Here is a 13,578-nt window from a genome sequence, read left to right as displayed (position 1 = left end):
GAGGGAATTTAAGGGGAAAGAGGGGAGGGATTTAGAGGAACAAATAGGAAGGACACAGGGATGAGAACTAAGGGGGGTGGAAATGGGAGGGAGGTGGGGAACACGGGGCGGGGGGGCTGGGATGGGAGAAAAAGACAAAAAAATGTATTTGAAAAATAACTAAATAAAATTATTTAAATTAAAAAAATGAAACTAAAAAAAAAAAGAAGATACTCTTGGAAGCATGGCCTAAAAAGTTGCTTTATAAAGGTTGTACCACCACTATTAGCAGTTCAGTGAAGTGATATCTATTTAAAGTTTAGTGAGAATTCATTCACCACATGTTGGCAATCGAAGTGGTAAAGGCTTAAATTTCTATTGTGCTTTACACTGTACTGAAGGTACTCCAAGGTTTATTTAAGCCTCACAAAAACCCTGTGTGGTTGGCACCCTTCTCCCCATTTACAGGTGAGTTAAGTGGGGCCCAGAAAGACTGACTAGCCTGGCCAAGATCACGTAGTCGATGATGATGATAGCAGTGACAGAGAGGGCTTCCTAGGTGCTATTGAGAAGGACATTGCACGTATTAACCGGTGCAGTCTTTACAAGAAGGGTGCTTTTCATTACACGGCTGAGGAAATGTGGAGATGAACGAACTTGCCCTGGCAACGCAGTAGCAGAACTAGAAAGGCAAGATTTGAACGCAGGCAGTATGGCTCCAAAGTCTGCATGTTTGCCCGTGACCGTAGAATTCACTGGCCAAGCAAAGGACAGTTTTTTCTAGGACAACTGCTAGACCATCGCAAACTCCACAACAAGTAGGCACCGACAGGACTGGCCCAGACAGGCCTCACTCAGTACCCAGAGGAGGCAGGCACAGCCCCAAGGCCACAGACCCTGGAAACACGTGGAACGCCCTGGAGCAGTGCGCCCTGAGAATTTCCAAGAGGTGGAGGGAGAAGCTGACCGCAGTTCAGCATTATCACCTGCCCTTTAAAATGAGGAAAAGGGGGCTTAAGACAGTTAACTTCTCTGACAACACAGAGCTAAGCCCTGAAACCTTAATTTAAACATAGAAACCAGAAGGAGCACTCATCTTGCTTTTGTTTTTTTCTCTGGTAAATTAGTTTTATTTAAACAATGCATACCCAAATGACTATAGCAAAAAAAAAATCAAAACTTATGAAAGCAATAAAATTCCTCATTAAACCCTGAAACGGATTTGACCTCCCAGTTAAATAATGAGTTTGAGAATGTTAATACAGACTGCTCAGACAGGAAGCCCGGCCGGATTGGACGTGGGACCGCCGCAGAGACCAGGGCTCGCCTTCCCGTGTAGTTATATGAAGCTGGGACCCTCGGTAATCACATAGTAAATAAAATTAGTAAAACTTTACTTAATGTAATTAAAATTCTGAAGGTTAGGTTAAACCTACCTAATTAAATATAATATATTGGGAAAACACAGCTTCCTTTATAAGTAGTCAAGGGCTTTCTAGGTATATTTATCCTGAAGTTATTTATTTGTCTTATTAGTTCAAAAGCTAAAGTCTATGTTGAAAAGGATGTTTTCAGTCTACAGCTGAGTCAGACAAAGCAGAGCGTAAAGTTTAATGTTACCCATACATAAAGCTGATCTAGTTTCAGAAGCAATTTCTTTACTTCTTTCATTTCCAGCAAGTCGTTTTTATATCAGGACTTTGTCAGAGAACTGGACTAGAGGGGTTCGAACCCAATAGTGAGAGAAAGTTCGGAGACAGAAGCAGTCAGATGCATGACTGTGGAGTGAGACTGAGGCGGTGACAGCTGAGGTGATGAGCAGTGAGAACAGTAGAATCAGGGTTTGGAAGCCATAGGACGTATGAGAGAGGGAAAGGTTAAGTGCGGATTTATTTTCCAGGCATTTTTTAAATTTTTAACCAATAAATGTGAGGTTCTTTTGTGACTTGGAAATGGAGACATAAAGTTAGAACTGGATACACCTATAAAGCTCAGAGGAGCATTCTGGGCTGAAGATACAAGCCTGTCCATCTTTTGGCTATAGGTTAAAAAAAAAAAAAAAAAAAAGATGCTCAAGGAGAAATGAGAACTCCCAGGAGGAAAAGGTGTGAAGAGAAGTTCTTGGACAGCTTTGAAGATCTCTGTCGTTTAATAACCGGGTAGCAGATAATAAATGCTGCTGAGAAAAATAATGCTAACCTGGTGAGCAACATGAGTAGAAAACCAGGAGAGCTGAATACAGAGAACAAAGACTGAGGGGTTCTTACCGACTTTGTCAGATTCTGTTGAAAGCTAAAGAAGGAAGAGGGTCAGAAACTCTCCTTGGTGCAGCATTACCGAGGTGGCTGAGCACCCCGGTGAGGGCAGTGAGGTGGGCTGATGAGGCAGGAGCCAGAGCACCGTCAGCAAGAAGTGAGTGGAAGGTAAAGAAGCGGAGAACAGCAAGAGCGTGGGGCTCTTCTCAGAGTCGGGGCACTGAGGGGTAGGACGGAGAGAGTGACGACTCGAGTGGGATGTGGTTTGCTTTACGTTTCTTAAATGGCAGATACTTACGTAAGGTTGAGAGCAAATGATTAGGATGCAAGGAGAAAGAAGCAGCTGAGATACATGAGAGAGAAGGGGTACAGTGTATGGTAAACTTCCTGAGAGTGAAATGCTGGGACCAGTTCTTCTCCTGTTCCAAAAGGAAAGCTTGTGGCTGTGCACGCATCTAGGTAGGCTTGTAGTGGGTTGGCCAAAAAGTCCATTTGTTCCTTCTGTTCAGTGGCTGCCGCAGTGCTTCACTGTCTTGAACTTCATTAGAAACAATTTTGTTTGATTGTATTGTGGCAGCTGTCATTCAGTGGGCATTTAAGAACAGCATCAGAATTGCTGGGTTTTGTGCAGCCATTTTAATATTGAAGATGGAAGAAAATACTCAACATTTTGGTATATGATGCTTTATTATTCAAGAAAGGTAAAAGTACAACTGAAATGCAAAAAAAAAAAAAGATTTATACAGTATATGGAGAAGGTGCTGTGAGTGAGTGAACCTGGCAAAAGTAGTTTGCGAAATAGTTGACATTTTGGCCATATACTTATTTGCTGTGGGGCTGTCTTATCTATTGGGAGATGTTTAGCAGTAACCCTGGCCTCTACCCACTAGAAGTCAATATGAAGGAATAGCTGACATACTCAAAACATCCAAATCAATAAAGTTATTGGTGAAAATGAAAACTGTGTCTTTTATAGAAAATAATAAATGGACTTTTTGGCCAACCCAATAGTTTGGTAGATAGAAAATAAGGCAGTTCTTGTCTGACTGTTTTCATTTTCTCTGGGTACAGGTGATAAGGCCATCATCTAGTGGGGAGGTTAGGAAGTTCAAGGCATGAGGCCAGGGGAGAAAGTTTGAAAATATTAATGTGTAAAATGGAAGGACCAGGTAACTGAAGAAGTCGTGGTTGATTGGCAGGAAGTTTTGAAGGCGTGTGTGAGTTTGCTGATTGCTAATTTATGGCATCATCCTGCCCTGTGTATTGTTTCTCAGCCTGTGTTCAGCTCCTTGGCTTCAGGCACAGAGAAAGGCAATGGCAGATTTTGGCTATGGCGGAGCGGTTGATGTTGACTTTGAAAGGCAGATTTCATGGCTCTCAGAGCCCTAGTGGTTCATGGGCCCGTCTTAGAAAAGAAACCCCAAACCCTAGCTCTGAGACTCATGGGGAGAAACCACCACCATGTGAGACTGCAAGTGAAGCACTGTCCTTGGGGGAGGGGGAGTAGGTTTCAGGAGAGGCACCCACATGGGTATTTACAAAGCCATAGTTGCAGAGAACACAGTTGAAATGTATGGATTTAGACCCAGGAAAGACATTCTATGGCATGGAGTTCCAAACTCCCAGCACCCCATTGCTTTCACTGGACAAGAGCTGCTTTGAAGCAGGCTCCACTGTGACTAGTCTAGATGAACGCTTTGGACATCAGTGGGGATCATATCCAGCCACACAATTAATAGCAAAGGGGGAGGCTCTTCAATTCTTCTCACACCCACAAGCAATATGAATAGTTAGAGAGTGCTGCAGAAGAAGGGATTTCTTTTTTCATGTACAAGAATGGCAACTTCAAGTATGAAAGCAGAAAGAAAAGTTAATAGGATGCATCAGCTTAACCTTGATTTACAAGATTCTAAATGAGGACAATAGGAGCTCTGTGACAGTGTTCATTATCATTACTTTAGGCAAAGAGAACCTGTCCTGACTTTGTGCAACTGGTAGGGAGAAGCGAGAGGTTCCCTGACAAGTGTGTTTATCAAGTGCATCTGCAGTGTTATTTTGCACGCTCAGTTGCATTCCTGTCATTCTTCTCCATGCTCATTTAACATGATGGACTTGTTTGGCAAATTCTCCGGGTGGTGGGAGGACAGGGAGAGGAGGCAGCTTACTCTGGATTATAAAACAAAAAGATACTAGCGCCTCTCATACAATCCAAGTCTTTATTCTCCTCAGCCTCCTTGATCATCACGATCATTTGTGAGGCAAGAAAATGAATGGCTTGGTGATGTGGTCCCGTGAGTCTGTTGATCAGTGGCTCAGAGCACCATGGAGAGAGGGGTCTGCCATAATCATCTGGTTTGACTTGAATTCTTGATTAGGGAGCAGAAAAGACTTTGTCGAGTTCTTTAACCTGCATGGCAGGGAATTACACTGTGCCCTGCTGAATAAGGTGGTTGATCGGCATCTCTCCCACCTCGATGGTCAGTGCTATTAGTTGAGTGCTCTATGCACACACTGGAACAAGTGCTTTCTCCGAATTTGCTTTATCTTGCCCAGATAGCAGTCTGGTATTTTTTACTTTCATTTTTCAGAATATACAGCTGAGATTTGGGGATGTTAAATGATCAGCCCAAGACCACATAGCACATTAGTGGCAGAGCTTGAGTTCTGGGCCAGAGACGCCTCCAGACACCACACTTTTCACAAGAGCCCTCTAGAGTAGCACTGCCCAACAGACATAATGAGAGCCACATGCAATTTTTTTCTAGCCACTACAGTAGAAGTCAAGGAAAGGCAAAGTTAATTTAATAACATTTCATTTGACCCAATATATCCAGAATATAATCATTTTGACGTACGATCACTATTAAAAATTGTTGCTGAGGTATTTTACATTCCTTTTCCACACTAAGTCTCTGAAATCCAGTATCTTTTATATTGACAGCACATCCCAGCTCAGATGAGCCATATTTCAGGTGCTTCATAGCCACAACAGGCGACTGGTTACTGCACTGGACATTGTAGCTCTACATTCTGTTTATGGAAACGGAATTCTTCATCATAGACTGTTTCTGAGTTTGTTACCTGTTGTGCTGTGAGATGAGTAGAAATAGGCCTTCCTGTGTGTGCCGTGGGTCCCCGTGATAGAATGTTAGTGCCCACCCTGCCCCCCTCCCCATGTGGCAGCCTTCTGAAAGTTTGCGAGTGTGGGTGGGTGGGTATGTACGTGTTTATTTTCAAAATAAAGGTCCACGAAATTTACGGAGTTCTTAATAAGTACTGGATTATACAAGGGGAAAGAAGAAGAAAAACTACAGAGCTAGACTATTGCTAAGATTAAGATATACTTAGGTTTGTATCCCTTTAATATCTGTTTTAACTGAAGCAACAATGTAATCTCTCTGGATTTGTCTTTTTGTCTGTTATCTGTTCTTACAGGATTTTTGAGGGGGCAAAATGAAATTATGCAGGAGTATAATACCTAGAAAGTAGGAAGTGACTAAAATGTTAGCTGCTATTATATGCTTATGGGCAAAGTCCTTATATAATAGCTACTGAAGGTTGGTATTAACATAACCATGAATGCAAGAGCAGACTATAGACTATATGGAAGTTACAAAACAATTTGACAAATAGCCCATATCTGGGGACAGGTTACTTTTCGCATTAATTAAATTTTAGTCAACCATTCTCAGTTGGAGAACTCGGTTACTTTTGTCTCTTCCTATGCATGTATTACATTGAGAACTATTTCGAAGGCCTTTAGGTAGTGATCGTCTCCAAATTTCTGTCATAATTATCTTAAGGTTTACAGTTTGATGGGTAGAAAGAAAGAGGAGCATTTTTGCATCTTTATAAAATTGTTGTGAGATCCTGAGTAATTTTTCAGCTCTTAATTTTTTATCCAAATAAAAATAGGGGTATTTTAGGGCTATATAAGTAAAATTATCATTATCATAATATAGGCATCGTATGAGCTAAGAGAAGTTTACATTTCCCTTTTTAAAAATTGTCTTGTAAATTGCTGTCGTAGAAGATATTGGTTCAGCAGCTTGTGTTGGTGCATTTTAATATACCAGCCTTGTATGTGTCCAGCACAAGGGTCCTAACAAACTGTGCCCACTCTGTTTATGGTCCCTAATAAAGAGCAGTCAACCACGGTGGTAGTACCATAGCAGCTCATTGAAGTCACACATAAATGTCTACCCACGTTGTTTTTAAAAATTGAACAAACAGGTGGTTGTCATTGATGGACAAGTCACTCCATCTCCATAGTTTGCCTTCAGTCTCAATCACTGGTCTGCGGAAGATTTAAGGGTATAGCCCTTTACTTTTCTCTCTGAACTAATGTTATTTTTGTCTACGCATTCTTGTGCAGAGGTTACTACATAATAATTGTGCCTTTGAAGAAATCTCGTGGGAAATTTATCAAGCCATGGGAGAGTCCAGATGAAATGGAATTAGATGAGGTAACTATGTCTTTGTTGGCTGTCTTTCATAACTTATTTAATTTCTTAAACTCCCTCCTCCTCTTCATAGAGACCTTTCAGCATCCAGTGCAGGCGCTGACTTCCCCATGGCTGGCTGGTCAGCTGGCTGTTCCGGCAGTTCAGTGCTGTGCGTGTGTTAACCTCCAGGGATCACAATAAAGAGCCTTTTGCTTTAATTAAAAAACATGAAGCTGCAATAAAGCTCACAACCTGTCTAATCTTTGTTGGCTCTAATATTTTGCCCCTTGCCCTATGTAAAACATGGTGCAGAGGTGTGAGGATTGAAGTGAATTGTTAGCAGAGACGTAATTGCCGATGTTATGAATTCCATATCCCCCTTCATTAGTGCAGTGGTAGCGGCAGCTGTTACACGTGTAAAGCTGCATTCTGCAGCAGAGTTCAACATTTGACCCACTCCGCATTCTTGACCAGGTTCTCCCAGAATTATGCTGATTAGCATTTGGTTGCCTTATTCAATACTCTGTAGGATTTCAGACTTAAAATTGTATTTAACTGCAGGGGCAGACAAAAGAAACAACATTTTGAGCTAAAGAAGAAATACAGTACAAAAAATACAGCAGATACTAAATGAGTATGATTTCAATTTCCAAAACCTTACCTCAACCATAGGTACATTTTTTAATTTATACTCATTTTGTAGAGAATATTTGTAGTTTTTGAACGTTAATACATAGTATGAAGAACAAGACCTAATTATTGCCTGCCTCCAGTGAGATGAGAAAGCTGCGATCAGATGTATTGAGCCAGATTGCCCAGCAGGCCACAGCAAGTTAACGTCTGTGCTTCTAATTTTGAAGTGCAGGAGAGACTTTATTTTTACATGATTCTGGCTTATATCAGGTCTGTGGGCAAATAAGAAAGCCCCCATTTGAGGAAATGGGAAATTTCAGTACAATAGTAGCACCATGTTATTATTGCCCAACCTGTGATTTCTCGGTATTTTCCCTACCTCAAATTAGCTAAAACAGAGCAAGGAAAAGCAAAAAGTTCCTAACTGCATTACAGGGAAGGGACGTTTATTTCATACATGTCTGCACCGAGGAGACAGTGATCTGGCACATAAGGGCCAGTAGCTTCCTTTGGCAGACAGGTGTCATCTGTAGAAGTGTGGTCTGTCATCATGCACTTCGTTCATCTGAGTTCAATCCAAGTTGGGAAGGGGAGGTGCATTCAGGGTTGGCACTGCGCCTTTGAGTCACTGCTGAGCAAGTAGACCAGCTTTGGAGGAGTATGAATTGAGACACCCTTCGAGTAATGTTGTCAGGTACTTTACATTATAAATTTTATTTTTTTGCTGTTGATAATAAAGGGACAAAATCATTTTTCTCTAGTGTTGGATAAATAGTTATTCTTCATCCAAATATGCAAAATTATCAGGTGATCTTCCATAAACATTTTGACACAAGGTATTTTTTAGTTGCAATCAGTTAATTCTGAGATATTCTTTATTATTTTAATCAGTTTTAGTTAAATTACCAAATTCAACTGGACTTGGATTTAAAATGAAAAGGCAATTTGTAGAATCTATGAATCTTTCTACCTATTTAAAAAAATTTTTTCAAGGGATTAAGATCCTGGCCAACAGTGACACCTAATACTTTTAAATAATAAGATTTCCACATAAGTGGAGCCATTTGGTGATAAGTAATAGGAAGCTGATTCTCTCTCACAGCCAGGTTTTAACCTCCAGAATGCACAGCAATGCTAATGAATTCAAGTATAGAGCTATATGACATTGAACTTTCTCGCAATTAAACTCTATGGGTCTGTGCTGCTGATTCCCATAACAAAGGGTCATTTTAATCATCCCACACTTTGTGATGCATTAATCTGTATAATAGTTTGATAAAGAACATTTATTAATTCAAATTTTTTGGGTCAGGGTGGGTTGTTACCCACTTTTCTTACTGATATAATTGAGACCACATTGTAGAATTAATGGTGGAAGAAATAAGATATGCATTGACTGGAAAATGAAAATTATTTCTGATAAGAAACCAAAGCCCTTGATATATCATCTTGAGTTACCTCCAATATATCTTGTAACCACTGTGGAGGGGAACAAATGAACATAGGCTATGACCTCACTCCATGCATACTCATTCAATTTCCAACCCCTGCAGACAATTTCTCCTGTGTTTTTTTTTCCTACCATGGATAATAAAAGCATTGTAGTAATTTTATCTGTAGCTTTGTACTGCCGGGTTTGACAAGGCAGTGTTCCTCTCTTAAATGTATTTCACCAAGTGATTTTTTTAAGAAGATCTATAATTCAAGTTGTTCAAACCATATCATCAACTAAAAACGGTGGCCTAAGGGAATTTCCACATGTATGCCTCACATCTGGGCCCATAAAAAATGCAAAGAGGGTTTCTAAAGAGTCACTCTCAATATTTTTTTAGCTCATTTGTCCTTTGTCTGGGGATAATTTCCCCATAATAAATTTATAGACTGGAACTCCTGTTGTCTAGGTCAGACTGGCAGAGCAGACATTGATAGCCAAGATGGATTTGGGGCAGAATGACTCCTAAAATGTTAGTTATATTTAATTCAAGGCAGGTCTTGTAATATATCATAAGCCTTTCATTGTGTTGTACTTCAAAAGCTTGCTGTGAAATGATGTGGTCATTTGAGGTTGTAACTTCAACAGACTTCGGTGTCATCTGAGCACACTTGACTCATTTAAAGAATAACACAGGAAGCATCCTATGGAGATGAGAGCAACCTACAGGGCAGAGCTGATTTTTCAGGTTTGACCTTAAGGAATGGTCACACTGGATTTAAGGAGCACCAAAACTCAAATATATTTTTCTAACGTACTTTCTCCAAAAGTCTTCTAAAGAGGCTCTAGTCAAAGGTGTTTGTGGAATGACAGAAATGGGGATGAATCTTGACAGTTGCCTACATCTGAAATATGAATGGAATCAAGGCTTAGGGTTTGATCAGTGCAGTAGAAGAGGCAACACAGTCACATAAACAACTGATGGTAAATGTTCCTGATTAACCAGCTTCAAAAGCTGCTCAGCTCATCTGCAGGGCATGTGTCCTTCTGAAGCCATGGACCATTATCTACTGCATATTAACAGTAACCTTTGTAATGACTTTTCAAGTGGTGCATTAACTATAGGGTCTCGGAAGTTTTTTAAGATAACATGTAACAAGAATCAGGAAATCTAAGTAAATACTATCCGCGTTAAAGAAAGTAGATGCACAAATTTATATATGTCTACATATTGACTGAATTAAAACAGTTTAGATTATCAGTGTACCTTACTTGCTGAATTTATTTCCTTGATGTTGTGCAGGCAGCGATTAAGTAAACAAAAATATGGTTTAAAAATGCCTTACATGTAATTTTATTTGACCAATTGAGTCTGGTTATATATTGCCACTTTCTATTATGCCTGAGTTACCTCATTTATAAAATGGGGATAACAACCTACTTTATAAGGTTATTATCAGAGTAAGTGTTCAAGCTCCTAAGAATAGTGCCTAGTAAATGCTTGATAAATATGAGCTATTATTGTCATTATTATCATTATTATGAGTAAACCTAAATTTGACAAAAGGATTGAAAGATACTACTAAGTTTCTGGCCTTGATTTATTGTAACCTAGATGGTGCATAACTGGTCAGCCTACCTGCATTTATCATCAGGTGGTCCAAATTTGCTAGATGGGTTATACCCAATCTACTATGGTTTTCATAAAATAGCTTATATTTCATATAATTCTAGTTGTGTCAGTAAACTCAAATTTCACAGAAAATTTGAGGATGGGTTAAATGAAAGTTATTCAGAAATAACATGGCACAGATTATATAACCACAACTCCGTCTTTCACATTTCTTGGGTCACCGTTTTGAACCAGCTGAGCACATTCACGGTTCTCAGTGTAGAAGAGGGTATAGCTTGCCACCAGGCTCCCGACACGTAGATGTGGCCCTTGTCACGTGCACAGCCTGCAGCCCTTACAGTCACAGGAGCCTGGCCTTGAGTAGACTGGAGTCTCATTGTACTAAGGAGACATCAGTGGTGTGGTGTTTACTGTCATCATCTCCATTTTAAAAAACAAGAGTAGTCAGTAATTTTGCCATAAAGTTTTCATAAGGGCCTTAATCAGGGAGCCAAGTCAACCTAGAAAATGTGAAATGAATGACAATATCTATTCAATATTGTCAGTTAAAAATTGGTCATCACGTAGCCCTGACGGGTGTAGCTCAGTGGATTGAGCGCGGGCCTGCAAACCAGAGTATGGCAGTTTGATTCCCAGTTGGGGCACATGCCTGGGTTGCCGGCCAGTTCCCAGCAGGGGACTCAAGAGAGGCAACCATACATTGATGTTTTTCTCCCTCTCTCCCTCCCTTCCCCTCTAAAAATAGATAAATAAAATCTTAAAAAAAAAAAAAATTGGTCATCACGTTGTATTCCTGCAGATTCAAGGGGAATTGCAACATACAAATTATCTCATTACTGGAAACAATCTGAAATGGCACTAACCTCTGTGGAAAGTTAGTGGTATTTGAAGGTTTAGACGACTTTATCTGAGCTTTCTACTTGTTTAATAAATAACAATAAAGCCTGCATGACAAGCTGACTTTTTTCTTTAGACAAGTTATAATTCACCCCAGAGGATGTGTCATTACTGCAGACAGTGATACGAGCTACCGCCAAGGATCTCATTGTCCCGTATCTGTAGCCTGGGCCTCCCAGTAGCAGTCTCGTCTCTTACCTTGACAGCAAGATGGGCGTTTGCCAGAGCCACCTGAGATTGTAGGGATGCTGATAGGCCACATGAAGTGAGACAAATTGCCTCTGGGTTGTTCCCAGTCCTGAATTAACTTCTCCCATTAAACTTCCATTAAGTTGGGTTATTGTTGACATTTCTTTCTCCGTTTCCCAAGCTGCTCAAAGAGATATCTAGGAAACGCCGAAGCATCCGTTATGGGAGAGAGGTTGAATTAAAGCCATACATAGCCGCCCACTTTGACGTCCTTCCCACCGAGTTCACCCTGGGAGATGACAAACATTACGGCGGATTTACAAACAAGCAGCTCCAGAGCGGTCAAGAATACGTCTTCTTCGTGTTGGCAGTGATGGAACATGCAGAGTCTGTAAGTTCACTGTGACAGCACCTCTTTCCTGTGGCATCCTTACACACTTCAGCGGAATATGATTATTTGAGGATACATGGATATATCCATCCTAATTGATTCTCACATGCTGTCATTAAGTTAATGTAACAGCTCCCTACTTTGTGAACACTGCTGGCTAATCTTCTTGAGCTTTCATTGCAAACAGGGCTGTGTCTCTCATGGCAGGGAGTTTAGGTGGGCTTCAAGTATGTGAAGTGCTGAAGTGTCAGAACAGGGTTCGGGACACTTTTTGATGTGACAGGTATTTGTGGGAGGGTGAGAGCCATCATCAGTCCTCATAGTATCCTTCCTCACCCTTTTCGCATGGCTATAATCAAAACAAATCTTGCAGAATACCTAATGGACCTCAGCCTGTGTGATTACAATAGGAACAAGCTCTGTACTTGTACATATTACGTTTGCGGGTATTTGAAAATATTAATAGGGGGTAATTGCATTTTCTTCCCCTGTAACGGCCAGTGAGCCCACAGTGCTGTCTACTCAGATTCTCTGAGGAAGTTCTGTCTGGGAAAAGGCAAGCAGAGCCAGCTTCTGTAATTATAGCAATTTACCAGTGACTTTATCAGTGAAAAGCCAAGAAAGTTAGAAAATAATTCAATAAAATGGAGAATTCCTAAGGTACTCTAAATAATGAGTTGTCTTCTTTTATGTAATTCATCTTGCTCTTATGTCATTTTATGCTTCGGTTGCTTTGAATGTTAAAAAGAGAGGCAGAGAAATTGTAGATGGGAAGAGGACAGCTTTTGAAGTGGCAGTTCACATTAACATTTAATATACGTATTCTACACTGTGCCTTTCTAATAGATTAGGGCCTAAAACTGACAAGGCGTGGCAACTCAGCCGAGCCCGTCACTTTCCTGTAGAAGAGGCCTGAGATGTATCAAAGTTTTCTCCACATCAGGTGTGAGCATGCACGGTGGGGCCTCTCTCCAAGTGCCTGAAGGAGTTCCCCTGGGGAAGATCAAAGCACAAAGGCGGCCCTTCTGCCTGGTTTAGCTTTGTACACAAAATGTCATTTGAAAACAAAGTGACTGGCTCCCCGGAATTTTAATACAGGGGTAGGCTTTCTCTCTCTAGTTCAGGGATCCCCAGTCCCCAGGCCTCCGACCACTAGTGGTCAGCGCCCTGTGAGGAACCAGGCCACAAGTGAAAGCTCCCCGAGGCTCTGCCTGTTGTCGCCCCCAACCCCAGCACGGCCACAGTGGGTTGAGCGAAGCTCACCTGAGCTCCGCCCCCTGCGTGGGGGTGACTGCCCCAGTCGCCCGTCTTCCCGGGCACCGGTGGTGCCAAAAAGGTTAAGGACCTCTGCTCTGGTTGGAGGTTTTAAGACGAAACATCAAGATTAATGGAATATTGGAAGGCATCTCTTTCTTTTTTTTTTTAATGAGTTTTAGATACCTGAAAATAATTCTCTTCATATAGCTCTAGCACGTTTCAGAAAGTGCATTCGGACCACTGAGGTAGAGCAGAGAATGCAGCAGGTCACCAGGAGGGTTGTACCAGTGTCGAAGACTCTGATTTCGGATGTCTCTCGGACGTTTTTACTAGTGTTTAAATGCATCACCATTGCAAGGGTCCGCACCAACCCCTCGTATGTCATTGCCCTGTTTCTTTGAAGATGTAATTAGGGTTTTTTCCAAATGTGTTGTCTGAAGTGCCCCTTTTCTTCATCATGTTTCTCA

General features: G+C 41.1%; 1 protein-coding gene across 17 annotated transcripts in view; it reads left to right on the top strand.

Annotated features, from left to right (window-relative positions):
- Nucleotides 1–13,578, top strand: part of PTPRD (protein tyrosine phosphatase receptor type D) — a 523,934-nt gene that overhangs the window by 365,805 nt on the left and 144,551 nt on the right. For all 17 annotated transcript variants that reach the window (XM_053656280.1, XM_037156783.2, XM_037156780.2 and 14 more), the window contains 2 exons: nt 6,610–6,700; nt 11,645–11,854. In XM_053656280.1, coding sequence (XP_053512255.1) covers nt 6,610–6,700; nt 11,645–11,854 — 301 coding nt within the window. The remainder of the gene's footprint in view (nt 1–6,609; nt 6,701–11,644; nt 11,855–13,578) is intronic.

Source organism: Artibeus jamaicensis, unplaced genomic scaffold (assembly GCF_021234435.1).
Source record: "Artibeus jamaicensis isolate MK-2021 breed Jamaican fruit bat unplaced genomic scaffold, CSHL_Jam_final scaffold_1964, whole genome shotgun sequence".
Classification (NCBI taxonomy): Eukaryota; Metazoa; Chordata; class Mammalia; order Chiroptera; family Phyllostomidae; genus Artibeus; species Artibeus jamaicensis.
This window is presented reverse-complemented; position numbering and strand designations above follow the sequence as displayed.